The 26,909-nt window shown below is 54.4% G+C and overlaps 2 protein-coding genes across 2 annotated transcripts in view; one reads left to right on the top strand and one right to left on the bottom strand.

Annotated features, from left to right (window-relative positions):
- Positions 1 to 20,760, bottom strand: part of SS18L1 (SS18L1 subunit of BAF chromatin remodeling complex) — a 28,130-nt gene extending 7,370 nt beyond the window's left edge. Inside the window, exons 1-8 of the mRNA XM_040248717.1 lie at positions 20,610 to 20,760; positions 6,096 to 6,172; positions 5,499 to 5,583; positions 4,776 to 4,920; positions 4,156 to 4,353; positions 3,227 to 3,388; positions 2,940 to 3,044; positions 2,055 to 2,147 (exon numbers count right to left, since the gene is read on the bottom strand). Coding sequence (XP_040104651.1) covers positions 2,055 to 2,147; positions 2,940 to 3,044; positions 3,227 to 3,388; positions 4,156 to 4,353; positions 4,776 to 4,920; positions 5,499 to 5,583; positions 6,096 to 6,172; positions 20,610 to 20,678 — 934 coding nt within the window. The 5' untranslated portion in view covers positions 20,679 to 20,760. The remainder of the gene's footprint in view (positions 1 to 2,054; positions 2,148 to 2,939; positions 3,045 to 3,226; positions 3,389 to 4,155; positions 4,354 to 4,775; positions 4,921 to 5,498; positions 5,584 to 6,095; positions 6,173 to 20,609) is intronic.
- A 252-nt stretch (positions 20,761 to 21,012) lies between these two features.
- On the top strand, positions 21,013 to 26,690 carry PSMA7 (proteasome 20S subunit alpha 7). The gene is made up of 7 exons (XM_040248716.1): positions 21,013 to 21,269; positions 23,289 to 23,415; positions 24,070 to 24,194; positions 24,797 to 24,919; positions 25,327 to 25,446; positions 26,105 to 26,167; positions 26,461 to 26,690. The coding sequence occupies exons 1-7, from the start codon at positions 21,174 to 21,176 to the stop codon at positions 26,551 to 26,553; spliced, it is 747 nt and encodes a 248-aa protein (XP_040104650.1). The 5' UTR covers positions 21,013 to 21,173; the 3' UTR covers positions 26,554 to 26,690.
- Positions 26,691 to 26,909: the final 219 nt, after the last annotated feature.

Genomic DNA, 26,909 nt, shown 5'->3' with positions numbered 1-26,909 from the left:
AATTCACAGCAGCAGCTGCTGAGGCCTGGACACAGCAGGTGTGCAGTGAGTGAGAACGCAGCACAGCTCTCATGCACCCAGAAAAACCTTCCCTTGACCCAGGGCCAAACCCTAGGGGAAGATGGGCTGGTTTGGACAACTCTGAAACAAGAGGCAGGACTCTTTGAACATGCCTGAGGAGTTCTCAAGAGGGTCTTGTGGGAACAGCAGAGCCAGGGAGCCCAGATTCTGCCCTTCCTGGAACAACCTGGGGCTTTCCCACCACTGGGGCAGAGACGACAACTTCCCTTGTTTTTCTGCTCCTTTTCATTTGTTTCTATCTTTAAGAATATTGCGACAGTCTATGACGTGGCCATGAAAAAAGGAAACACTCATTGGTGAAAGAAGAGGCTGGTGTTAATAAATGTGGCAGGAATGTGGCCACAAAACAAAGGAACAAACCCATGATGGTGACTTGTCTATAAAACCTTGTCGTCCAGCACAGATGAGCCTCAGGGCCTGAGTGGCACCGAATGCCCACCCACAGTCACCACTGCCATCGGGAGAAACTGAGAATCGACCGGAGGACCGGGGCGGGGGGCAGATCTGCACAGCCACAGGGTTAGCACTTTGATTTTCAACAACAGCCAATAATGTTTACTATTTCGAAGTTTGACTTCTAAATGGACAGATGCATTGATGCGATTTGAAATCTAAAAGCAAACCCAGTCCACCCACCCGGCCTGGCCTTATCACCCCCGAGTCACTTCCATCGCTGTCTCCAGTATTTCTCGTCTGTTTATGGTGGGTGGGTGTGCTCTTAGCACTCATTGTTTTACAAAGAAGGCAGCATCCAGACACCCTGGTGCTGCACACCTGGTGTGACCCAGGGGACCTGCCACAGCAGTGCCCTGGATGTGCCACAGTGAACACTGGCTGTGTCCAGCCTCTGCTCCTGCAAACCTCATGGAGAGAAAATGCCAGTGGGACGTCAAGGTTTCCTTGGAGGGCTCTGCAGTGGCCCCGACAGCAACCCTGTCCCACCCATCTGGGTTTGCTGTGCCCCGGACCACTTCTCGGCCCTCTCACTCCAGGGAACCTGCAGGGCGCCTGCCTCCTGTAAACAATACCAGGACCAGCCACCCGTGTCTCTTGAGGTTCCTCATTCCCTTGGGGGACAAAGCTAATTATGGGAAAGTTCTTTATGTCGGCTTCAAGCCACCCCTTATCACCCCCACCCAACACCCCTGCCTTTCTCAGGGCACAGACCACTCCTCTGAAAGAAACACCCCCACCTCCTAACCTAAAAAAGGCCAGGCAGGCCACCCACTGAGGCGTGGCCAGTACCGTGTGTGGTCCTGTGCGGGGGTCGCTAACCAGGTGGAACAAAACATTTCCAGAACCAGGAGGAAACCATGCCGTCTGCCACGCCTGCCCTAAAAGAAGTCACTGGACGTTTTAGCAAAGTCCTCATCAATGATGGAGGGTGAGTGGTTGTAGCCCAAAGCGAGGGTACAAACTGCACTTGAGACTTCGACAAGCCTGCCCTGGTGAGCAGCATGGGGGCTCTTCCTGGGGAGGAGGCTGAGCCCAGCTTTCCTGGAGAGGGAGGGGAAACGGAGGTAGTGTCTACTGGGGACAGATGGTCAGTTCAGGAAGACGAAGGGTCTGGGGATGACGCTGTGACGGCACAACGCACATGTGCTTAGTGCCACTAGAGTGTGCAGTTTAAATGGCTAAAATGGTAACACTATGTGTTTTTACAATTAAAAAAAGGTCACCCCAAAAGTCACATTTTCTAGTCACTCGTTCCACTCGTATCATCTGTCTTTTCTTTCCTGGGCCACTGGCAGCCCTGAGATTGTCCCCACTCCGGACCAGCAGACTGGGGGCCCTGGATGCCATCACCCATGAGCTTATTAATGGCCCCTCTCCTCTCAGGGTTTCCTAGGGGCAGCAGGAAGTCCTTTCCAGGGCCAGCTTGGTGACATCACCTTGGCGGCTTTACCAGCGCCCGCCCCATTTCTGCAGGCCCTGTGCACATTAGGCTTGGAGCTCACAGTCAGCTGCCTTACCGCCCTCGTAGTAGTGCTGCGTGGAGTCTTCAAATGACCGGTCGTAGCTCTGCTCTGTGTAGGACGCCGGCTGGTAGGCATAGTCGCCGTGTCCTGCAAGGAAATGGGGCGCCTAGCAGTCAGCGGAGGTCCTGGCTTCCCAGGCCCGGGGAAGACCACATGGACTCAGCCATCAGGTCAGGCTGGTGTGCCACTCGATGTGGGTCTCATGTCCTAGACAGAGCCCGTGGGGGCTCTTCCTGCTGTCTGGCAGCCGAGGTTCCTTTAAAGTGCAGACGGCTACCTACTCCTGGGGCCAACAAGCCAAGGTTTACAGGGCATACTTGGTGCCCCATGTCCGACACACACGTGTCCGTTAGCTCTTAATGTTGCTATATGGTCACCATCCTACCGCCGACTCCCATTGGAGTGTGTGACCCCTCTGGTCTTGGTCACCTCCCCACTGCCCCCTGCCTGACCTGGTCACACATCCCTGGATGGGGTCCTCCCCAAATCCCACCCGTCCTCTGCACTCACTTTAAGGCATCTCCACAAATCCTGATTTTAAAGATGCTGGAACAGTGACACGGAAAAGGAAAATAACCTGCAGAAGGTGTAACTGAGCAGCTGGGAGGTGACTGTTACGGGACATACAGTTGGCTCGGGTTCGTCACCTTCCTGAAGGCACTTCACCATGAGCTCATATCCATCCTTCGGATATTTGTGTCCATCCATTCAGAGGACTGTGCCCCCAACCCCAGGGAGCCCAGTGCCAGAAGCTTCTCTCAGCAGAAGCTTGAGCCCCCACCCTCAAAGGGGACTCTGGGTGCTTTGCTGGCGGGGGTGCTGGGACTGAACTGGGAACAACTGGGGAGTGGGGACAGATGCCAAGGAAGTGGGCCTCACCATCGGGGTAGTACTGCTGGCTCATGGGCTCCGAAGCAGCCTGGCCATGGCCGTACTGCTCACCACCGTAGTACTCCTCCTGGCCCAAGTACTGCTGGGACGAGCCTGGGGGGACAGTGCTGATGTCACCTCCTCGAGCCCCAGAACCTCCCAGACGGGCCCACTCAGAGGACACCCCACAGGCCCACCCAGGGGACACGGGGCCCTGCCGCATGTCCAGCCCCCAGGAGCCAGGCTTTCCACAACGGCCCTCCCCGCACTGGTTCCCTGTACCGAGGGTGGCCTACCTTGCTGGGAGGGCCGGTAGGGCGCCATGGGCCGCTGCCCCATCACGCCGCCCCCCTGCCCGCTCTGGCCCATCATGGCCATGGACTGGCCCTGGTAATGCTGGCTTCCGCCCTGCGCCGCGCTGTAGTGAGACGAGGCTGCCTGCTGGTGCATCATGGACACTGGGAAACACGACAGACCCCAGTAACCCAAGCAGTTCCCAGGTGGTGCCTCCCCTACCCCCAGACCAGCCTGCACCCTCACCCCAGGCTGCGGCTTCCACAAGGCCCCTCGATGGGGCCACATCACCCTTCCTGCCAAAGTGCCTTTGGGCGACTCATAAAATGTGAAACACGGCCCCCACCCGGTGGTCCCAGAGAAGCCTGTTGCCCTGCCCTCCCCAGATGGTAGCCTCAAAGGGCCCTGGGGAGCCCTGCCTGCCTGTCCTTTCCTTCCCCCCATGCTCGGGACCCTCCAGGCAACGCTGTCCAGCACAAGGTATGTGAGCCACATCACGGAATGAAAAGAAACAGGTAAAATCTATTTCAGCAACATTTTATTTGACTCAATATATCCCAAATAAGTTGTTCTCAGTATGTAATTAACATAACGAGAAGCAAGGAGTAATTTCATACCCTCTGTTTCTGCTCTAAGCTTTGAAACTCACTGGGCACCCCAGTTTGGACCCAGCGCTTCCTGAGTGCTCAAGGCCCTAAGCTGTCAGGCGGGGCTCCTGCCACCCCTCAGCATGCCCTGCGTGCCTTCTGCCTATGGGAGCCCTTCCCCGTCCTCCCAGCACAGGGTGGGGGGGGCATGCCACCACCCTTCAGAGCCTCCCCTGAAGCTGCCATGGGAGCAGCCAAGCCCCCCACCCACTGGCCCTGTACCCACCAGCCCTGCCCCTCAGGGAGCTGCCAGAGGAGGTGCCATAGGCCGAGCGGGGCGGTACCTGGGTTGGACTGCATGTTGATGTTGGCCCGGGACACGTAGTTGCTGATGGCGCCCTGGCTCTGCAGGGGTACACTCTGTGAGGCAGGGCCCGAGTGGCTGTAGCCGGGCCCCGAGCCATGGCCACTGCCCGACATACTCATGGAGGTGGTGGGCAGCGTGCTCTGTGCCGTCTGCTGCAGGGACACATGGTTTGGACCTGTGGGAGGTGAGGCGGTGTGAAACCCATAGAAGACCGGCTCTGAAAGACACCCCCCTTGAATTTCCTTCAGGTGACTGTGCAGGGAGGAGGCTGACCATGGTCAAGGACACAACCAGAGAAGGAAACGGCCTGCTTCCCATCACATGAATCAACCGTCCAGTGGCTGCTACCAACTCTCAACCCAAGGACAGGACACCTGTGCACTCAGGTGACCAGGTGACACACGCCGATCTTCAGGGTCACAACCAATCTGGGGCTGCAACAAGGGCCCTACCCCACCACCCCGTGTCACCCGCACACGTGTGCCCGCAGCAGGGCCTCTGGGAAAAGGGGGTCTCCACCGCAGCACCAGCCACTCGGGAGCCCAGTCGGTGACCCACTTGTTTCCCAGAACCAACCCCAGCCCGACAGGCGCTCACCGTTGCCGATCTGGGCCTGCATGAGGGAGGAGGGTGGCAGGCCGGCCCCGATGGCATCGCTGAGGCTACCCTGCGAGTGCAGGCCCTGGGCCGAGCCGCTCTGGGACAGCCCTCCTGGGCCCAGCGTCATGCTCTGCGTTGGTGGCTGTGGCAACAGGAAGGTCACCGGGAGGAGGGTTAATGCGGAGAATGGCCTCTAGACCATCTCACCCAGGGACTCAGCCACCCCAAGACCTGCAGCCGCATTTGTTGCCTGCCTGGCAAATGTCTCTAAGACAGACCACCGCTCTCATACAGCTGGACAACTCAGGCCAAGACAGAAATGCCACTCCAAGTGTTCCTCGGGCTTTTCAACAGACACTTTGAGGTTCAAAGCTGGGCCCCCCATTCCTGGGACTCAGGGAGTTGCTTCACCAGCCCCAGTTGCATCCACCTCACCTTTTCCACACCCTTCCCCACCCGCCTTGGTCTCCCTGGTAGCCCCGAGCCCTTGCACAGCCTGTCCTGTGCTATAGTATCAGGCTGCCAGGTGCCCTGCTCCTCCTCCACCCCCAGGCCCACCTCTGATCACAGGACTGAAGATGGAGCTTCCAAGTGACCCCCTACCTATCTGGGCACCCTCATCTACCAGATCTGAACCAGAGAGCAGCCCTGCAGCTTTGGACCAATGGTGTCTATACCTCCTCCCCCCACCCGCCTCCCCCAGCCTTGGTGGGCACTCACGGCGGGCAGCAAAGACTGCATGTTCTGGTTGGAGTCTGCGATTGTGGCCAGGTAGACCAGGTTCCGGTGTAGGATCTGCTGGTACCTGCAGGCAGGGGCATAGGTGAGGGGAGGAGCCTGCCCAGCCCTGCAGCCAAGCCCTGGGGCGGGGGGGAACGGGCAGGTGGCACAGCGCTCTGCAATCCAGAAAGGGCCAGGGGTGGGGAGGGATACCCTGACCTGGTAGCACTGAGTCTGTTCAGAGGATGGAGGTGGAGGTGGGTCAGAGGGATGTGGGGGCCAGAGAGACACAGGAGGGTCTGCCAGGGGGTGAGCCTCATCGGTGGACCCTGGTACCGGGCTCATTCGATACCCCAGCCCTCGAAGAGGCAACAGCAGCTATGACAGCAGCTTGTGAGCCCCCTCTGCACCCAGTCCTGGGCCCCACAGCGGTCTGCTCCCCCCTACACTCGCATTTCCCTCCAAACCCCCCCACCTCTCCGTGGGGAGCCACCCAGGGAGAGCTGACTCAGCAGCTTGGCTGACCCCGAGGCCCCACTCTCTCAGGCCACTGAGCCTGAGGCAGCTGGGAGGGGTGCAGGCGGTGTGGCCACTCACTGGGTGCACTCGGCCGTCTTGCCCTTGCTTTGATAGTCCAGGATGCACTGGATCAGGTGATGGTTCTCGTCCAACATCTGAAGGAGAAGCAGACATGAGCGCAGGAACATGTGTTTTCAGATGGTCTTTCAGGGAGCTCAAGGGCACCATCCCACAGCTCATGAGGCCCAGTGGTGCCATCAGCAGAGCTGCCCCCTCACGGCCCGAGCCAGCAGGGCCCAGCACTTTCCACATCCCTGAGCCAAGCCCACAGCCCCGCAGGGCCAGGGTCCATCACACTCGGCCCCACCCAGACAGGTCCCAGGTTGTCAGTCTGCAGAGGAAAACCCACAGCCTGCAGGACCTGTTTTCCAGGGTCCTTGAGAGTGGACTGGAGTCTGGAGAACATGAGACCCACAAGTAATGGCCCTGTGGGGGGGACGCCTGGGGGAGACATTCTCCAGAATGCCCCCACTTGGGGACAGCACCTGGGGTAGCCTTGGAGACCAGGAGGCGACAGAGGCTGCAGAAAAGGTCACTGCGTGGGAGCGTGGGAGGGGCTCCCAGAGACCAACCAGGAGGCCCTGAGTGGACACTTCTCATCAGGACGTGGGGCGGAGATGGGGAACCCAAGCACTGAGGGCCTCACCCTCCCTGCTCAGCCCTTGAGCCTTTGGGCTTGGTTTCTCTTGCTTGGCCTTTTTAGTTACAACCTCCTCCTCTTTGCTGGGCTGTTTTCCCCACCCTACAGATGATGCGCCAAATTCTGCCATTCCCACGCCGGCGGAGGGGCGGACCTGAGATGGGGGAGCCACAAGGGGGCGCTGTGGGCCGGGGCTGCCTGCGGAGCCCAGCGCAGGCAGGCTATTAGACCGACAGGGACTGGGCATCCCTGCCATTTGCCCAGGAAGTCTTTCCCAGATTAATTAAGAAAGGAAAACAACCACAGAAGGCCATGTCCTCTCCCTCTCAGAGCTGCCCCTAAAAGGCACCCCAGGCTCTACCTCCTAGGCTCCTGTTGCCAGGCAAGAATCCTCTCCCCAAAGTCACATGCTTCACGTGAACCATAAATCCATTTCAGCATCCTTCCTATCTGCTCAGAAAAGGGGGGACGCTAAATGCTCAATGTTGGGATAACGAGCAATGACAGGAAAACCATAGGTTGAGACGTTAACCAGCCGTTACGAACATTTTTGTAGTTCTCATAACTATGAGAAAATGTTACACTGTTAGGAATTTTTAAAAACAAGGTACTATCTCACTTCATGGAAAGCAGAAGAGGAAAAAGTAGCAGAAGTGACAGATTTTATTTTCTTGGGCTCTAAAATCACTGTGCACAGTGACTGCAGCCATGAAATGAAAAGACATTTGCTCCTTGGAAGGAAAACTATGACAAACCTAGACAGTGTATTAAAAAGCAGAGACATCACTTTGCCGACAAAGGTCTGTATAGGCAAAGCTATGGTTTTTCCAGTAGTCATGTATGGATGTGAGAGTTGGACCATGAAGAAGGCTGAGCACCAAAGAACTGATGCTTTCTAACTGTGGTGCTAGAAGACTCCTAAGAGTCCCTGTGACAGGAGGGAGATCAAACCAGTCAGTCCGAAAGGAAATCACCCCTGAACATTCATTGGAAAGACTGATGCTGAAGCTGAAGCTCCTATGCTTTGGTCACTTGATGCGAAGAGCTGACTCATTGGAAAAGACCCAGATACTGGGAAAGATTGAAGTCAAAAGAAGAGGGAGGCAGAGGATGAGATGGTTAGATAGCATCACCCACTAAATGGACATGAGTTTGAGCAAACTCCGGGATAGTGAAGGACAGGAAAGCCTGGTGCATTGCAGTCCATGGGGTTGCAAAGAAATGGGCTTAACGGAGGCCAACTTCTGTTGTTGCATCTCACAGGCTTAGCAGCTCCATCTTCCTGGATCAGGGATCAAACCCATGTCTCCTGCATTGGCAGGTGGGTTCTTAGCCAGTGGCCCACCTGGGAAATCGCTGAAGGAGACTTTCTGAGGAGAATAATCAGACCCTGGGAGAGACTTCCCCAAGGTAGATGACCCAGTTCTGACTGAGACGTTCTGAGGAGGGATGACCTGATCCTGAGGTGGATGACACTCCTGAGGGGAGATGGCCCAATCCTAAGGGAGACTTCCTGAAGAGGAACGTCCCAAATCAGACAGAGATTCCCTAAGGAGAGACAGCCTGATCCATGAAAAGGATTTCTGAAGAGGGATTACCCAACTCCCAGGGAGACTTTCTGAAGAGAATGACCTGCTCTGAGGGAGATTTTGGGGGAGGATGACCTGATCCTCAGGGAGACTCTGAGCAAGGATGACCTAACCCTGAGGGAGACAATCTGAGGACGAGTGTCAGGATCCTGAGGGATACGGTCTCAGGGGGGATGACCATATCATCAGGGAGACTTTCAGAGCAGGAATGATCTGATCCAGGAGACCTTCTGATGAGGATAATCAGACCCAGGGAGAGACTTCCTGAGATGGGATGACTCAGTTCTGACAGAGATCTTCTGAGGAGGAAAGACCTGATCTTTGAAACTCTTCCTGTGGAGTGACGACCTGATCCTGGGTAAGCCTTTGGAGGAGAGATGATCTGATCCTTAGGGAGACTTGCAAGAGGAATGATCTGATCCTGTGGGAGACTTTGTGAGGAGGGATGACTGGATCCAGAGGGAGACCTTCTGAGGGGAATTATTTGGCCCTGAGGGAGACTTTTGGATGAGAAATGAGCCAATGGGGAGTCTCTCAAAGGAGGGGTGACTCAATCCTGAGGGAAGCACTCTCAGGAGGGATCAGCCCACCTGAAGGGAGACTTCCTGAGGATTGGAGACATCCTGAGGCATATTATCTGAGGGAGCTCATGAGTCCTAAGAGACTCTATCAGAGGAAGAATGACCTGATCCTGAGGTATACATTGTGAGACGGATTACCTGATCCTTAGGGAGACTTTCTGAAGAGAGACGACCAATTGCCTGGGAGACTTATAGAGGTGATGACCTAATCCTGACAGTGCCTGCTAGAGGACTGACCACCTGGTCCTGAGGGGTGTCTTCTCAGGAGAGATAACTGGATGCTGAAGGGGCACTTCTGAGAAGAAATGAGGCAATCCCAAAATATGCTGGGGAGCAACAACCCGATCCCGAGGGAGACTTAATACACTTTCTTAGCACAAAAAGGAAAAGGCGTCTTCCACCCTAATGGAGTGCAGTGTGTCTGTGTTACTTATGTCCGACTCTTTGCGACCCCAAGGACTGTAGCCCGCCAGGCTCCTCTGTCCACAGGATTCTCCAGGCAAGAATACTAACGTGAGTTGACATTCCCTCCTCCAGAGGATCTTCCCAACCCAGGAATCGAACCCGGGTCTCCTGCACTGCAGGTGGATTGTCTACCATCTGACCACAGAAGTCCTACTGAGTGCAACTGACCCATAATCTTCAACATGTCAAAGTTTTAAAGACGAAGATAGAAGAATTCCTTACTGGGAAACTGAATATACATGACTTGGGATTTTGTTTTCCTATGAAGCACATTTTTGGCATAAATGGGGAATTAGAATTAGGTCTACAGACCAGATAACAGTCCTGTGTCCATGTCAGCTCCCACATTCCCATCTCTGTTCTGTGGTTATGTCTTTGTCTTTAGGATAGTGGTGCTTGGACATTTAGGAGTAAAAGTCAGTTTGCAAATCTCAAACGATTCTGGCAAAAATAATATTTATACACAGGGCAGGGGGGCAGAGAGAGGAGGAGAGAGCAAATGAAGCAACATGTTAACTTGGGGAAATCAGGGGGAAGAGAATATGGGAATTCTTTTAAAGGTTCATGTCCCATAAACCTTTTTTAAGGAATCTGTAAAAATGATGTGGTCCCATAAAACAAGGGAGCAAATGGCAAAAGGGGAAGAGCTCAGACCAACACAGAGGCCTAAAGCATGGGGACCACGGTGGAGGAAGACCCAGAGAGGCCCAAGAAGAGTAGCCCTGAGACCATGGATTTGACAGATTACCTGAGCTGAGGTTTCCATGACTGGGAGACAGTCTAGGATAAAGTAGTGAGAGACGATTTAAAAGAAAGTGAGATTGCCAACTCCATGGGGGAAAAAAAAAGACTGGACAGAAAAAATGATCACACACAAGATCGTGCATGGAACAACATTTACACTATCACAACCAGAGGCGGATCAACCACCAGGGGGCCATCCTGGGGCAATAGGAGCACTTGTGTGTGGTGGAAGAGGGCGCATGAAAACAAGCCATGACCCCCTTTGCCATCATCTTCATGTGAGAGCAAGTGTTAGGGACTGAATATCTGCTGTCCCCCTAAAACTCCTGTGTTGAAGCCCTAACTCCCAGTGTGATGGCGTCTGGAGGCAGTACCTTTGGGAGGTGTTCAGGTTTGGATAAAGTCATGAGGGCAGAGCCCCCATTTTGCGATCACTGCCCTGGTGAGAAGAAGACAACACCAGAGCTTCCTCTGGGATGAAGACAGCAAGAAGGTGGCCGTCCACAAATCAGGGGGCAGGTCCTCGCTGGGAACCAAATCTGCCACCACCTTCATCTCAGACTTTCAGCCTCCAGGCTGCGAGTGGACTGAGTCAACAGACAATTCTTAAAGCTAAAATCATTCAAGAAGCAGCCACTTGGTTTAGCAATGGTGAGGGTAAGTGGTGCTGCTGGGAGGTGAAAACCAGCATGGGGTGGAAGAATGACCCTGAATTTCTAATACAAGCCCCACCGCATGATTTGATTCTTTACGTGCAGATGTGGTTTTGATGAGTGTAAAATCTAACCTTAAAACAAGAAGTAAATGACCAGAGGGAAACCCTGGCTCACTCCGGATAGGAGATTACAAAGATTTTATTTCCTATGAAAGTGAAAGTCACCTCAGTCGTGTTCCACTCTTTGTGACCCCATGGACTATATAGTTCATGGAATTCTCCAGGCCAGAATACTGGTTGGGTAGCCTTTCCCTTCTCCAGGGGATCTTTCCAACCCAGGGATCTAACCCAGGTCTCCCAAATTACAGGCGGATTCTTTACCAGCTGAGCTACCAGGGAAGCCCAAGAATACTGGAGTTGGGTAGCCTATCCCTTCTCCAGCGGATCTTCCCAACCCAGGAATCGAACCAGGGTCTCCTGCATTGCAGGTGGATTCTTTACCAACTGAGCTGTCAGGGAAGCCCTGATATTTTCTGATGGACTGGAAATCCATTGGGGTCTCCCTGCGCAGGTTCATATCCTGCCAACTACGTGGTGGTTATCTGTGAATCAGTTCCTTCTTATTCCCTATATGTGTTTATTAAAATTTCTAAGAGAGGCATCTGTTACTGTTACCATTTAAAAGATGATTCTATTATCTTTAAGCTTCTTTTTTTTTTGATCTTTTAAATTTTTATTTAACTTTTTCTTTTTAAAATTTTTTTATTTTATATTGGAGTATAAATGATTTACAACTTTGCATAAAAGGTAACTTTAAAGAGTCTGGGACTGCTGGGGCTGGGTGGGTCCAGGGGTTCACTTGTTCTTTTTCCTACCAGTGTGCCCATGCTAAGTTGCTTCAGTTGTGTCTGACTCTTTGCAACCCTATGGGCTGTTGCCCCCCAGGCTTCTCAGTCCATGGACTTCTCCAGGCAAGAATATTGGAATGGGTTGCCATCTCCTGCTTCAGGGGATCTTCCTGACCCAGGGATCAAACGCTTGTCTCAGGCATCTCCTGCACTGGCAGGGGCATTCTTTACCACTAGTGCCGCCTGGGAAGCCCCTTTCTCTACCAAGTGTATGTCTAAAAAGTGTGTATCCTTAATACAAAGTTGAAAAATAAAGACAACACTTACACTGACAGGGGGATTAACAATCTATTTCACATATTTATTGCTGTCTTCTGAGCTTTCTCACAGGAGATTCTGTGTCTTCCTGCACCAGAGGGCATGCCCCTTGCTCTCTGCCCTCTTGGGAAGCCTGGTTTTTCATAGGTTCAGGGGGATGGGGCAGGTGATATCACAGAGAAAAGAGCTGGAGACTCATGAAGTATAAGAGCTGAAACCCAAGTGCCAGGCATGGCCCAGGGCCTCTGGAGGCGAGAATCTTGGGGTAGACAGTAGAGAAGGTGACAACACTATTTGGAGAAGCTGGCGCTCAGCATTGAGGGCCACGACTGCCAAGTGATGGTGAGATCCCATCTCTGAAGGCCTATCCTAGACCCAGGCAAGCGTGACAAGGAGGCGGCCAGACCCCACCCTTGCTTGCAATGGAGTGGGCAGTAGGCGGCCGGAATCAGGGTGAGTCGGCCACGGTCACATATCTGCTTGGTGCCACAAGGTGGCTGTGTGTCAATTGTGATCTTGACAGCAGGGATCCAGGAGCACTCAGCAATGATGTCTGAGCCATGGTTGGAGAGCCGACCAGGAACACACAGGTGGAGATGGAGGTAGGGCAGCCTGAGTGGCAGGGACAGCCCAGGCAAAGGTGTGGTAGAGCAGGGCACATCCGAAAGCAGAGACAGAAGTTTTAGGAACGTGCAGAAGAGGATGTGGTGGAGATGGAGAACCATGGAGCAGCTGGGGGAGGGGGAGGCCTATGCCCAGCAGAGGTTGACCTGCTGAACTGCAGCCTGGATGGACTGCAAATGCCAATGCGACCAAGGTCATGGGACACAGGGCACAGCTGTTACCTGCTGCCTGTCACAAACGTCCCCATGCCTCGTGGTGAAAACAGCGGCTTCTTAGTTCTCATGATTCTGGGCTGTCGGGGAGGTCTGCTGCAGGTCTCTCCTGGCCTCAGCTCTGGCATTGGTGGGGCCTCCTTGGCATGTGGTCACCCTGGTGGTCTCAGGCCTCAGTGGGTAGCCAGAGAGCACAGGTCTCATCAAGCCTCTGTTGGGCTAGCCGCTGTTTCAGCGGTCAGAGCACCGTGAAGCAAAGCCTGGGGCCACCATGGGGGTGGGAACACAGGCTCAGAGCTGGGGTGGCCCCACTCAGCCGCTGTTTCTGTGACAATCTACCACAGGCTTTACCAGGGACTGGACCTGGCTTCGAGGGAGGTGGTGACCGACCTGGCACTCTGCAGCCCATGGGGCTGCCTGGAGGTGAGGACACGGTGATGAGGCAGGGCCGGCTCAGGGGCCGCTGACGCCACACATGGGGTCCTGACTGGGTGGGTGAGGGATTGAGGATATCAGAAATTTGCGAAGGGGAGGGACTAGGGGTCCTAGAGCCCACAAGAGGGTGGGGTACAGGGACTGGAGCCATCAGGGAACCCTGGAATAGGGGCACAGAGGGACCTGGAGGCCCTGAAACTTGCTGCCGAGAGGGGATCAGGTCACCCCACAATGGGCAGAAAGACCCTTCACAATGTCCTTGTGCCTGTTCTTGTAATTAACAAAGGCTGTGCCCTCAAAATGGGAAGAAATTCACAGATGTGCTGAAGTACAGGCGGGCCCAGGGGGAGGGTGGGCCTCCAAACCCCCACCTTCGGCTGCCACTCCAGCCAACCTCGGCTGGTTCTGGAAGCATCTCCCTGTCCCCGTTGTGCACACATGGAGAACATTTCCGTCCCGCTGGTCTCCCACTGTCCCTGTCTCAGCCACAAAGGTCCCCCCTCATTGTTTCCTAAGCACCAGAGAATTCCACAAAACAAACACATGGTACTCAGGGGCTTCTGTGGCTACAAAAGAGACCACAGTGCATGCCTGCACATGTGGGGTCAATTCCATGTGAGATAATTCCTGGGAGCCACCTGAGCTGTGGGAGGGACAATTGGAGAGCTGGGTAAGCGTCCCCAGGTGCTGACCCTCCTCCCACCATGGTTCTCAGGGCAGACATTTTGCTAATCCATCAGGGCTCCTTCCCGCCAGCACACAGGCAGCTGCCACCCGCCACCCCAGAGGATAACTAGGAGCCCCCAGGCCACAGACCCTGCTGATGAATGCTGTCTGGACCCCTTCCAACAAACATCTGCCTGATGGGTGAATCTGTGAATGGGATGTGTGGGTTTCAAAAAACCCCAAACCTTACTCCTATGGTTTCCTTGGGAGGGCTGGCCCTGCCCTGTGGTCCTCCCTCTGTGTCTGACACGTGTGTTCAGACCTAAGGACATGGTAAGGCATGTTAACATGGTTGTGGTTGTTCAGTGGCTCAGCTGTGTCAAATTCTTTGCAACCCCATGGAGTGTAGCATGCCAGGGTTTCTTGTCCTTCACCATCTCCTGCAGCTTGCTCAAACTCATGTCCATTGAGTCGATGATGACATCCAACCATCTCATCCTCTGTCATCCCCTTCTTCTCCTGCCTTCTATCTTTCCCAGCATTAGGGTCTTTTCCAGTGAGTCAGCTCTTCACATCAGGTGGCTAAAGTACTGGAGCTTCACCTTCAGCATCAGTCCTTCCAATGAATATCCAGGGTTGATATCCTTTAGGATTGACTGCATTGATTTCCTTGATGTCCAAGGGACTCCAAACAGTCTTCTCCAGACTACAATTCGAAAGCATCAATTCTTTGCTGCTCAGCCTTCTTTATGGTCCAACTCTCACATCTGTACATGACTACTGGAAAAACCATAGCTGTCACTATACTGACCTTTATTAGCAAAGTGATATCTCTGCTTTTTAATATACTGTCCAGGTTTGTCATAGCTTTTCTTCCAAGGAGCAAGCATCTTTTATTTCATGGCTGCAGTGACTTCACTGTCCTCAGTGATTTTGGAGCCCAAGTAAGTAAAGTCTGATTTATTTGCCATGAAGTAATGGGATGAATGCCATGATCTCAGTTTTTTGAGTGCTGAGTTTTAAGCCAGCTTTTTCACTCTCCTCTTTCACCTCACAAGAGGCTCTTTAGTTCCTCTTCACTTTCTGTTATAAGGTTGGTATCATCTGCATTTCTGAGGTTATTGATATTTCTCCCAGAAGTCTTGATTCCAGCTTGTGCTTCATCCAGCTCAGCATCTCTCATGATGTACTCTGCATATAAGTTAAATAAGCAGGGTGACAATATACAGCCTTGATGTATTCCTTTCCCAATTTGGAACCAGTCTGTTGTTCCATGTCTGGTTCTAACCATTGCTTCTTGTCCTTCATACAGATTTCTCAGGAGGCAGGTAAGGTGATTTGGTATTCCCATCTCTTTAAGAATTTTCCACAGTTTGTTGTGATCCATGGTAACATGCACGCAGCTGCAAACATACGTCCATCCTCCTCAAGGATGTGGGGCCCCCACATTATTCAGTCACTGTCACTCCGCCCCTGTGAGCCTGGCTCCCTTCTTTCCTCACAGGACCCTGGACTCCTGCAGTTTGGGATCACCTGCTCTTCAGAATCTACTCATCACTTTTGCTCAATGTCAAGAATACCATCAAAAGGCTGAGACCATCACTTACTTACAAGGTGGCTCGCCTTCCTGTACCAGGTGATCACGTGTTACCACAAGTGCAGTTGAAAGGCTCCAACCATGTCATCTTCCTTAAAACAAGGGACCCAAGGCCTGGGGGTGGAAGTGGGGGTGCTGGGCTGTGAGCTGCCATAGCTCCACCCTCACTGCAGACCCCACGGCCCACTGCCCATCCACTAGCCATGCAGTCCTAGCGCAGTCACCCATCTGCTCAGGAGCCGTGCTGACCAAGGGGTTGGGGCCACATTTCAGGAGCCTCAGCTGCACAAACATCCAGCATCTTTGCCCTAGGGGCTTCTGACTCCTGTCATGCTCACACAGTAGGGCACAGTGTCATGGTGCCCGACACAGATCAGGCGGTCCAGACTGGCCCGACGTTGCCCAGGTCCTGCCACTTGGGGACACTAGCGCTAGGCCCCCTCACTGCGGGGGTGGGAGGGCGGCTTCTACTCAAAGCCTGGGGACCGCATGGACGCTGTCATCCAACTCCCAGCACAGGGCCCACCAGCCCGGGGAGCAGGCTGGGGCAGAGGGCTGGGGCCACGGGCAGGACACAGTGGGGACACCTGCAAGTGAATGTCAGAGGGCCCCTGTCTGCCTCCCCCTCCCTCCACCTCCAGGCTCTGCAAGAGAGACACAGCCCTGAGGAGGCTGGCTTGCGGAGGGGCGGGGGGGTGCGGCCTGTACTTTATCCAGAGGCTTCCATCCTCCACCAGGGGGCTCCCAGGACAACACCTGGGTTGGGGCAGTGCCTGGGCAGAAGGGCAGAGGCTGGGCGGGGGCTGTTCCCTCCCTGAGAACACCCATAGGGGCTGCACTCAGAGCCTCCACAGCGCGGGTTCAAGTGCGCTCGGGGGCAGCACCCTGCCTACCCACCCAGGGCTGGTCCCAGAGACCACAGTGAGGGGACACCACCACTTCCATCCCGACAGACCCTTCCCAGGCCTCTGCTCACTGGGGAGAAAGTGCTTTCAGTAATTACTGCCTGAGATGATCAACAGCAAAGTTCACAGCAAGCGCCGAGTCCCCAAGACCCTCTCAGTTGCGAATTTTAAAATGGTCAATCTACCTCCCCCATGAATTAGCCTACATTTTTAAGGCAAGTTTCAGGTCTGAGAGAGTACACGGCACCCCCCCCAACAATGGGTCACCCCTTACCCCTGTGTCCCCACCCTGCCCCTGGGCACAGAGGTCCTTGGGGCCATGCAGCCAGCCTGCTGGTCTCTCTTCCGTGCCTGACCTGCATCAGCAAACACACAACTGCCCACCCCTCCACAAGCTGTGCGGAGCCTGTCTCCCTGCACAAGGTGCTTGGGTACAGAGGGACAAGATGCTATCCCCGTTTTTCAGCTGAGGAAACAAGCTAAGGAAACCAATATAAACAGTGGTGATAAAACTCGCATTAAGCAACTACCATGTGCCAAGCAGCAAGGAGGCATCTACATGTCCGCCAAGGCAAAGCAGTCAAGGTCCCCTCCAACATGCCCTGGCCCAGCCACACAGGCTGCGAAGACAGCAGCACCCCAACCCCCACCAGTGACATCCAGAGCATGGTCTTGGGTCCCTAGCCGGAAAGAGCAGTTCAGGGCGGGTCCTGGCCTATAGGTCAGCTGGCCAGGTACAGAGTCACTGGCTTTTCCTGGGGACACTGCCCACCTCCAACTCAGACCCTCTGGTCAAATCATGTCTCCTGTGGTTCTCACCTGGATTGCACCTGCCCTCACACTACGCTTGGTCACTGCAACCAAGGCCACTGAGTGCATGACTGAGGCACCCCTAATCAGGCTGGCCCTTCTAGCCCTGCCAGTTTTGGTGCCTGATATGAAGAGCCATCTCATTGGAAAAGACCTTGATGCTGGGAAAAACTGAAGGCAGGCAGAGAAGGCAGCAACAGAGGATGAGATGGTTGGATGGCATCATCGACTCAACAGACATGAGCTTGAGCAAACTCTGGGAGATGGTGAAGGACAGGGAAGTCTGACATGCTGTAGTCCATGGGGTCACAAAGAGTCGGACATGACTGAGCCACTGAACAACACCTGCTCTACTCCCTGCAGGCCACAGGCGGGACCACTGGTGACTCTCAACCTTTGAGACCCTTCCTATCCCCACTCTTTGGTCCTCCTTATCTGATATGCCTCTGCCGCAAGTGTCCTCCTTTAGGAGTTGAACTGTGTCCCTCAAAATTACCTGGTCAAGCCCTAACTCCCAGTATCTGGGACCATGGCCTTATTTGGAAACTGGGGCCTTGGGAAAGTAATCAACTTATATTTGAGGTCACATAGATTAATGTGTTAGTTGTTCAGTCACGTCTGACTTCTTGTGACCCCATGGACTGTAGTCCATCAGGTTCCTCTGTCCATGGGATTCTCCAGGCAAAAATACTGGAGTGGGTTGCCATTCCCTTCTACAGGGGATCTTCCCGACCCAGGATTGACCTCAGGTCTCCTGCATTGCTGGCGGATTCTTTACCATCTGAGCCAACAGGGAAGGATTAGGGTGGACCTTAAATCCCACACCTGGTGTCCTCATGAGAAGAGGGTGATTGGACATAGACACATAGGAAGGGGACCAGGTGAAGATGGAGGCAGAGGTCAGGATTATGCATCTACAGGCCAAGGAGCTCCAAGGACCACCAACAATCGCCAGAAACTCAAGAGAAAAGCCTGGAATAGATCCTGCCTCGGAACCCCAGAAAGGAAGCAACACTGCCAACACCATGGCTTTGGGTTTCCAGCCCTTGGAACTGTAAGAAAATTAATTGCAGCTGTTTTAAATGACCCTGTTTGTGGTAATCTGTTATGACAGCCATAGGAAGTGACTACAACTGCCCATCCCAAACGCTTGTCTGATGGAACCAGGGTCACAGATGTTCCAGCACATGCTAGGCACTGACAGCCTGGGGACACAACAAGAATGGGTCAGCAACACAGAACTTGGGAGCCCAAGTGACATGTCAAAATGCTGCACTTACCACATGACTGCCAAGGGTGCACAAGGAAGGGGCATTTCACTGGGGCCTTGAAGGTTGAGTAGGAGTTTGCCTGGCAAGCTCCCGTCCAAACATACTTTAAGGACAAGAGCGTACTCCCTGCTGTCTCACTACCAAGTAGGCTTCCAAGGAACCCCCAGCTTTTTCTCAATGCTCTGAGCATGAGCACATACTGTGGACACAGCTCATATGAGTGCAGAACATGTATCTCTGATGCCCTCTCAGAATACCAGCAAGAGAGCTCTGCGTATATACACTGACAAAACACCAAGGTGACTACACAGACCGCTAGCCCTAAAAGGTCAAACCAGATGACAGCCTAAGCCGAAGACCCCTCTCAAACAGTCAGCATGCAGACCTTCTGCCCTGCGATGCGGTCTCTCTGATCTGATGTTTGGGAGCAGTGCTCAAACACACACTTCCGCCTAGAGACTTGCAAAGTGCAAACAACTGGATGAATGCTGACGCCAAGGCAGCTTCAAGAACACTGACTGCACTCGTCACACTTAGCTCCAAAACCCAGGGTCCTCAGAGCCCCTTGGGCTGCCAACATGTGCGTCTGGGTCACATGCTTGACTCTCTGCCCAACCAAGAGTCTGACATGGAGTGTCATTGTCAGGGAAGACCCTGGAGCTGCTGTCCAGGTGTGACTTCTGGCTCTACTGTGTACCAGCAGGCACGCAGCCTCCCTATACCTGTCTCCTGATCTGTAAAATGGGGACGATAGTAACTTGAGACATTAAACGAGTTGAGACCTGCAAAACCCTTAGAATAAGGCCAGTGAGCACCCCATAAGGGTTAACCAAACAAATAAGAATGCTCTACTTTTAAACTGTATTTCTCCTGCTTCTTAAGTCCTCTCTTCCCCATTTAGCATTTATGAGGCTCCTCGTTTGTCAAAACCAGTCATGGCAAAAGTCGTCTCAAACAGTCAAGAGGCTGAGGAGAAGTCCACCAGCTCCGCGCAGGTCATCAAGGAAGAAGGGCCGTGGCCATCGAAGTGAATCCCTTCAGGGGAAAAACAGGCTCACAGAAACCAAGGCATACTGCAGAGGACCGCAGGTTAGAAAAGAAAGTAACATAGCTGTCAAAAACACCAAAAAAATTCAAGCGGCAATGACTAACACTCTCTTTCTTCTGAGCTTATCTTCTACGGAAAAACAGTAGGAAAACTGAAATCTTCATTTCACAACTTAAGGCTTCGTTAAAGGTGCCCCCAAACCAACGGGAAGGTTATCTCTAGAAAACCACAAGGCCGAACTTAAAGAACGTGGGCAAGGCTGTAAAGCGAATGTGTAAAGTTTCTGTTAGGTGAGAGGCTAGCTAGGTGTCACATTGAAGACAATTTGACACGCGAATAAGGGCAGCAAGATCTGGCTGGCAGGTCGGCCCCGGGGTGTAGCGCGCTCCTCGAAGGGCTGCGGGGCTGCTGAACTGCGTCCCACCCTCTGGATGCGCCCCCTTTGTGCCTCCGAATGCCAGCACTTAAGGGGGGCGGTAGGGGCCGGCTGCTGGGACCTATTCCTGTCGCCTCGTGCGCCCCTCAACCAGTCAAGGTGCGCGTAGGGGCCAGGGCCGCCCAACATGCAGCGCCACCGCTTTAGCCAGCGAAGCGGATCCCCTGTGCGCGCTGGGTGGCCGACGGACACCACTCGGTGGGCGCCTGGTCCTACCGCCCTGCACCCCTGCCCATGGACTGTGGCCCCAAAGATGGTGAGTCACCACTGTGCCCGTGCGGCCCGCAGTCGATCCCGGGTTGGATCCGAGGATACCATCCTGCGAGCAGCATCTTTCGGACACCACCCCTTGGGCAGTCTGTTCCGCCACCCTGCACCCCTGCCTGCGGCCCCTGGTCCCGAAAGCGGCGGGTCCCCACCGTGCCCGGCGTGGCCCACGGTCATTCCCGGCTTGGATCCGCCGACATCACCCCGCGGGCCGCCCCACGCCCTGCTCACGGCCCACGCTCGCCCCCGCCCAAGCTGGCGCACGTCGGCGGCTAAGCGCGCGCGGGGCCCCGGCGGGGTCGCTGCGGTCGCCTGCGCCCCGGCTTTGTTCGCGCCCCGCGTCCGCCGGCTACCCTAGACCCGGCCGGGCGCCCGCCCTCACCCAGCGGCTCCCGGGCCCAGCCCGGGGCCCCCAGCCCACCTTCTGGATGGTTTGCTGCGTGACCTCGCCTTTGCCTCTCGGCCGGGCCGACGCGAAAGCCACCGACATGGTAGCGGGCGCGGGATCAGCCCTAGATCATCGAGGTTTATTCTCCGGCTGCGATCGGCAGCCGGAGGCGCTCATTCTCCGCAGTCGCTGGGGTGGGGGGGCGCGGGGGAATCTGCGTTGTGGGCTCTTCCGCCCCGCCGCTGCCGCTTCGCCCTGAAGCCCGCCGCGCCCCTGTCTCGTGCGCCGCCTCAGCTCGAGGCGGAGCCCCGCACCGCGCCCCCGGGAGACCGCTCCGTGTCCCGCGCCCGGCCCGCGGCAGCCGCGCCACCCCCCGCTCCCGGCCGCCTGTGGTTCGGCCGGGCCCCGCCCCGTTGCGCGCGCACGTCAGCCCAGCGCCGCCTGACGCCCCGGGACGCCGCCTTACGCCGGTAGCGTAATCGGGGGCGCCGGGGGCGGGCGGGCGCGCGCGGCGCCGGCGCAGCAACGTTGTGAATCGCCGGCTGCGCGGCCGTGAGTGTGCGCTTTTCCCGGGCCCGGCCGCGTCCTTCCGCAGGCATGAGCTACGACCGCGCCATCACCGTTTTCTCGCCCGACGGCCACCTTTTCCAAGTGGAGTACGCGCAGGAGGCCGTGAAGAAGGGCTCGACCGCGGTGAGCGGGGAGGCGGGCGCGGGGGGCGGCAGAGGCCCGGGCGGCTGGGTGGGGCCCGGGCGCGTCTCGCCGACCGGCTTCCCCAGGGGCCACGCCGACGGGCGCGCAGTGGTTCGGCGCCCAGGGAGGCATGGTGGCCTGGGGCGCACACGGAAGCTGGGACTGGGGCGCCGCTGCGAGAAACCAGCGCCGCAAGCGGCGATCGCGAGGGCAGGCCAGGCGGCTCTCCAGGAGCCGGCTTCCGCGTATGGGCGAGCGGGGCTGCTGGTACCTCAACAAGGGCTCTGCTGGTGCCTCGACAAGGGCTTCGCTTCGCTTCCCCGCGCCGTGTCCAGAGCCGAGCGCGCGCCTGCCGCCGACGCCATCTTGGCGGGAGCCCCCGCGCGGGCCCTGGGGGGCTTGGGGCGGTGCGAGGGCTCGGGGCTTAGAGAGGCAGGGCCCGGCCCTTGCTAGTTCCCGGGCGCTCCTTGAAGGAGTAGGTGGCTGGGGCGGACAGAGTCTGGACAGCTCCCAAGTAGCCGACTCCCCCCTCCCTGTCGTCCCCCGCCCCCAGAAAGTAGTTGCCCTCCAGGCCCGGGGCGATCTCGAGAACAAAGGGAGGCCGGTGTCGCATCGGCGCTGCAGTTCGCGGGCCGCCGGCGCGGCGGGCAGGCTCCCTCCTGGGTCCGACTGCTGAGTCCTCCCACTTTGGACCCTGCCCCCGACTCGGGTCCCGTCGCACCTGAGCGGTCTGTTATTTAGGACTCTGCTTCAGGTGTGAATACCTGTTGTCTTTAAGATAACCTGTCAGTTTATCGGTCAAACTGAATGATGGGTTTTTGTGTTTTGTTTTTTTTTTTTCCCCTCTAAGCATTTAGTGTTTCAGAGGCCTGAATAGGCAGAGACGGTTCTGTGAATTTTGAAGTATTTTTTATTTCGTGAATCTCGAAATTAAGGCCCCCAAATCCACTTTCTGACCTACCTCAGCTCAGCTTGAAGACTACTGGGGGAATGTCAACTGACAACCCTCCACCGTGGGCCAGCCAGGTGGCTGCCTCTGCTTGTCCTGACTGCCGCCTCTGGGCCTGGCCTTTGCAGACAGTTTATGAGAAAGCTCCCTGAAATCTGAAACGCTGCCACACGGTGCTTCTTTGCACGGGACATGGAGATTTCTAAACATCCAACAGGGGTCGGACCTGGCCCCCCACATTGAAGAATTAGCTGGCCCAGGTGCCTGTAGGGCCAAGGCTGAGATACCCTGTGCAAACTGAAAGAAGTTGCTTTTAAGTGATTGTCTCGTTTGTGTCTGCTGTGCTTTGAGTGGGTTAACTGGCAGCCAATGTGGTTTTCCCCCCATGTATTTAAAACATCTTTTTTTCTGCTATAGTGTCAGCCGTAAGCAGAGAGCCATGGGTCTCCCAGTAATAGTTGATATGTTGTCCACCTGATACCATACCAGGCACTTCTCCACCGCTGTGCACATTGATTTCAAAAGTGCAGGAGGGGGAGTTCCTTGGTGGTCCAGTAGTTAGGACTCCGTGCTTTCACTGCTGTGACCCAGGTTCAGTCCCTGGTCGGGGAACTAGGATCCCTTGAGCCTGGTGGTATAATCAAAAAAGAGAAAAAACAAGTGCACAGGAGAGAGAGGGAAGGGTTTGGGAACAGTTTCATAATCACAGCAACACTGCTTTTGGAACACCTGACTTGACTGTTAGGGACTCATGCTCAAGCTTTACAGAGGCTCTGATTCACTGGGTTGAAATGACACATGTTCACAAACACATGGATTATATAGCAGTTTTTCCTCAGTTGTGTTGTAACTGAAACTACACATCAATATTTTAAGGCACAAGGCTAGGTGCCTAGATGGTGATGCCTGGGCTAGCTCTCCCAAAAGTGGATTAAGGCCCACAGTTTGCAGGGTGTGCGTGCCCCCCCGGGGTGTTCACAGGACCATGTTAACATCTGCTCTTAGTGCTGTGTGTCTGGTGGCAAAACCTCTGGTCAGTTTCATAAGTGCCCCGTTGATATTTATTGAAGGTCGGTGTTCGAGGAAAAGACATTGTTGTTCTTGGTGTGGAGAAGAAGTCAGTGGCCAAACTGCAGGATGAAAGGACAGTGCGGAAGATCTGTGCTCTGGATGATAATGTCTGCATGGCATTTGCCGGTGAGTCTGGGGCCAGCACCGTGTCCCTGTCTCTTGGAAGAATGGCCCTCTGGAGGTTAACCTAGTGAAAGGGCTATGGGGGGCATGTGATTGGGTAAACCGAAATCCTTTAAGAGAAAGATTTGGCCTTGAAGAAAAGGGCTGGCCTCAGTTTCAGGGGTATGATCCTCCCCAGGAGGCTGAAGCAGAGGGGCTAAATGAATCAACGGTTCCAAAAAGAGGGGCTGTGCTGTCTCCTCATTGCTGCTCTCAAGAGAAAGGTCAGCTGTCCACAGTTAACCGTGTACCTATGAAGTGGGGCAAGCTGGACAGCGCCCTGCTCTCGGGATGTGCAGTGTTCTTGCACTTCTGTGGTTTCACTCATTTCCTCCTTCAGCAGGAAGATCTCAGTTCCCCTAGAGATTGACTTGTCAAAGACTTAGTGTGTGTGTAGCCTAACACTCATAGCTCCTTACCCATACAGCTTTCTCAGAGGATTTCATGGAGGCTGCTGGTTCCACTGTGGGGCTCAGAGTAACCTTGGTGCTGCCTGTCAGGACCGGTTTTAGAACATGCCCAAGGTTATCTGCTGTCCATTCATGTGATCTGCACCATCCTTGACAGTTGTCCAGATGAGGCATGGCTTAGGGGGCATTGTCTTTGTGATCCTTGCAGGCCTCACTGCTGATGCAAGAATAGTCATCAACAGGGCCCGCGTGGAATGCCAGAGCCACCGACTGACCGTGGAGGACCCGGTCACCGTGGAGTACATCACCCGTTATATCGCCAGTCTGAAGCAGGTGGGTGTTCCTGCTGTGGCTCGGCTCTGGTGATGAGCTGTGTCCTGGAGTGTCCTGCCACGGGACATCACTGTGGGCAAATCGGGAGACTGCACTTGTTCCACAGGCACAGTCCTAACCTTGATTTCATCTGCAGTTTTACTATTGTGTATCCTTTTCAGTGGCATTTGTGGTGTTCTTATTTAGTGGCCTGGAGTAGTCCAGATTTATGTTTCTAGAGGGACATGATGTAGTTTTTGTTCAGTTTTGAATGACCAGTCACAAAACAGTTGTGAAGGGGCTAAAAGCCACCCCCGCTCTTGGTGAAATCTTAGTCACCTGTGAACCTGGTATGTAGCCAGATTGTGTCTGCTGTCAAAGTAACTCCAAGGAACCCCAGCTCCATGATGCAGTTCTTTTTAAGAATGAAAATGTAGCACAGGAAGGAGGAATGCTGAAAAACCATGGGCTCGTTTCATTTTTCACTTGAATTACAAGTAACCTGAACGTGGGCTTAATGTATTTTCATCCTTTTGTTAAAATCTGTGTTTGGAACATGGTGTGTTTTATTGGCGGTGGGTTCTGGGCAGCCTCAAGTGTCACTGTGTCTCTTTCTCCACTAGCGCTACACGCAAAGCAATGGGCGCCGGCCGTTTGGCATCTCTGCCCTCATTGTGGGTTTTGACTTTGATGGCACCCCCCGACTCTATCAGACTGACCCCTCAGGCACATACCATGCCTGGAAGGTGAGTCCCTGACAAAAAAGGGGCTTGGGGTCATCTTGCCTGTAGAAGCAGTTTTGGAGGCTGTTGGGACCTTGAGCTGGCTTCATCCTATAGAGGGATGTATGCATACACACGTTGTGTGCTCATGACACTTGTGATGTGGAAGCCAGGAAGTTGTTCAGTGTTGATGTTTGGGAGCAAAGGATGGTGAGCTGTAAGGACACGTGGCGTATGCAAGATGGCCATGTGTCTTCCATTAGAATCCCGTTCTTGGAGGGCATGAGCACCAACTCCAAATAGCCCTTTTAAGCCATGGGGCAGGGTCTCCCCGAGCCCGGCTGCCTCTCCACAGCATGCTGGAGCAGGGTGGCACTGGCTGTCTTTGGATCATTGCATTCTGTGCCGTGTAACACACGTCCCTGTTTCAGGCCAATGCTATAGGCCGGGGTGCCAAGTCAGTGCGTGAATTCCTGGAGAAGAACTATACTGACGAAGCCATTGAAACAGATGATCTGACTATTAAGCTGGTTATCAAGGCCCTTCTGGAAGTAAGTTTGTATTTGAAACCTGGGCAAGATGAAGACACCCGTGCTATGGTGGTGGTGGTACTTGGCCTGGGGAATGGACAGCATGGGATGGAACAGCCTAATGTATAGGCAACAAGGAGAGGCGCAGGCACTCACGGTACCACCAGGCACCACTTTGGTGCTTTGTCAGCTCCTTATACATCTGGGGCAGTCAGGGTACCAAGTGGCTAAGTTGGCCTAGAGTTCAGACTTTCTGAGGCTCAAGCTATTGCTAGAGTCAGAATTAGAAGAACTGGGAATAATGGATGGGAGCTGTGAGGTCTTAGACTTTGTCAAGACCTTGGAGGTGCTGGGGGTGAAGCCAAAGAGGCAGAGGGGCATTACAGCTTTAAGGCCAGGCTGGGGCCCAGGCATCAGGCCTCGGTGATGGGGCAGGCTGCAAGCAGTTGGCAGGGCCCTGAGTCCATCTGCCCACAGGAGGAGGGACAGCAAGCCTGCCCAAACCCAGCTGTGCCAAGATCAGAGGAGTGCAGATAGCTCACAGGGCCGCATCAGTGGGCAACTGGGGCACCCTGTGTCCACCCCTCCCCTTGTGCAGCAGTTCCGGGTTCAGGTTCACAGGGCACCAAGTCTGGTTGAGGTGGGTGAGGTGTCTGATGCTCTTTTCTCCCCCTCAAAGGTGGTTCAGTCAGGTGGCAAAAACATAGAGCTTGCTGTCATGAGGCGAGATCAACCTCTCAAGGTAATCACCAAGTTGGTTTGCTGTCCTTCTCTTTGGGTGCGTTCCCAGTGGTCAGGGCAGGGGGCAGTGCATGTTCAGAACCGCTCTAGTGCCAAGAAATGTTCTTTCCAAGGGTCCCCACATGAGTGGAAAAGAAAGCATTCCCACATTGACCATCTACACATCCGTTCCACCTTGTCCCCTGGGTCAGCCACATGTGGCTTTGCTCTCCTGTAGAAGCAGCCAGAGGGGGCATCTGGGACTTAGGTTTCGGGGCACCGTGTGTGGCTAACCATACACTGTTCCTTTGCTAGATTTTAAATCCTGAAGAGATTGAGAAATACGTTGCTGAGATTGAGAAAGAAAAAGAAGAAAATGAAAAGAAGAAACAAAAGAAAGCATCATGATGAAATGAAATTTTGCTTGTAACGATTTTTAAATTCAAATCATGGCTGATTTCCAAAAGGATACATATGTGTTTCCATTCCACTTATCCATACTGTCCAAGTGTCCTACAATAAATTTGCCTATTTTTAAACTTTTCTTTCAGAGGTGAATGCATCTTTTAGGTGTATGGCTAGCTCTTTAGGGAACTGCTCACTTTGGGTCTCTGGAGCATTCCTTTCTGCTCCTCCTCCTGAGGGTCTAAGACAAGGTGATAGTTGAATGGGATCCCTCCCTTGGGATTTGTGGAAAGGCTGTACAGGGCAGTAGACAAGAGGCACCATGGAGGCAGAAACTTGGGGTTTCTCCAGTTTAAGGG

The sequence above is a fragment of the Oryx dammah genome, unplaced genomic scaffold, assembly GCF_014754425.2.
Source record: "Oryx dammah isolate SB20612 unplaced genomic scaffold, SCBI_Odam_1.1 HiC_scaffold_10, whole genome shotgun sequence".
NCBI lineage: Eukaryota > Metazoa > Chordata > Mammalia > Artiodactyla > Bovidae > Oryx > Oryx dammah.
Note: the sequence above shows the minus strand (reverse complement) of the source record. Positions and strands in the feature narration are given on the sequence as shown.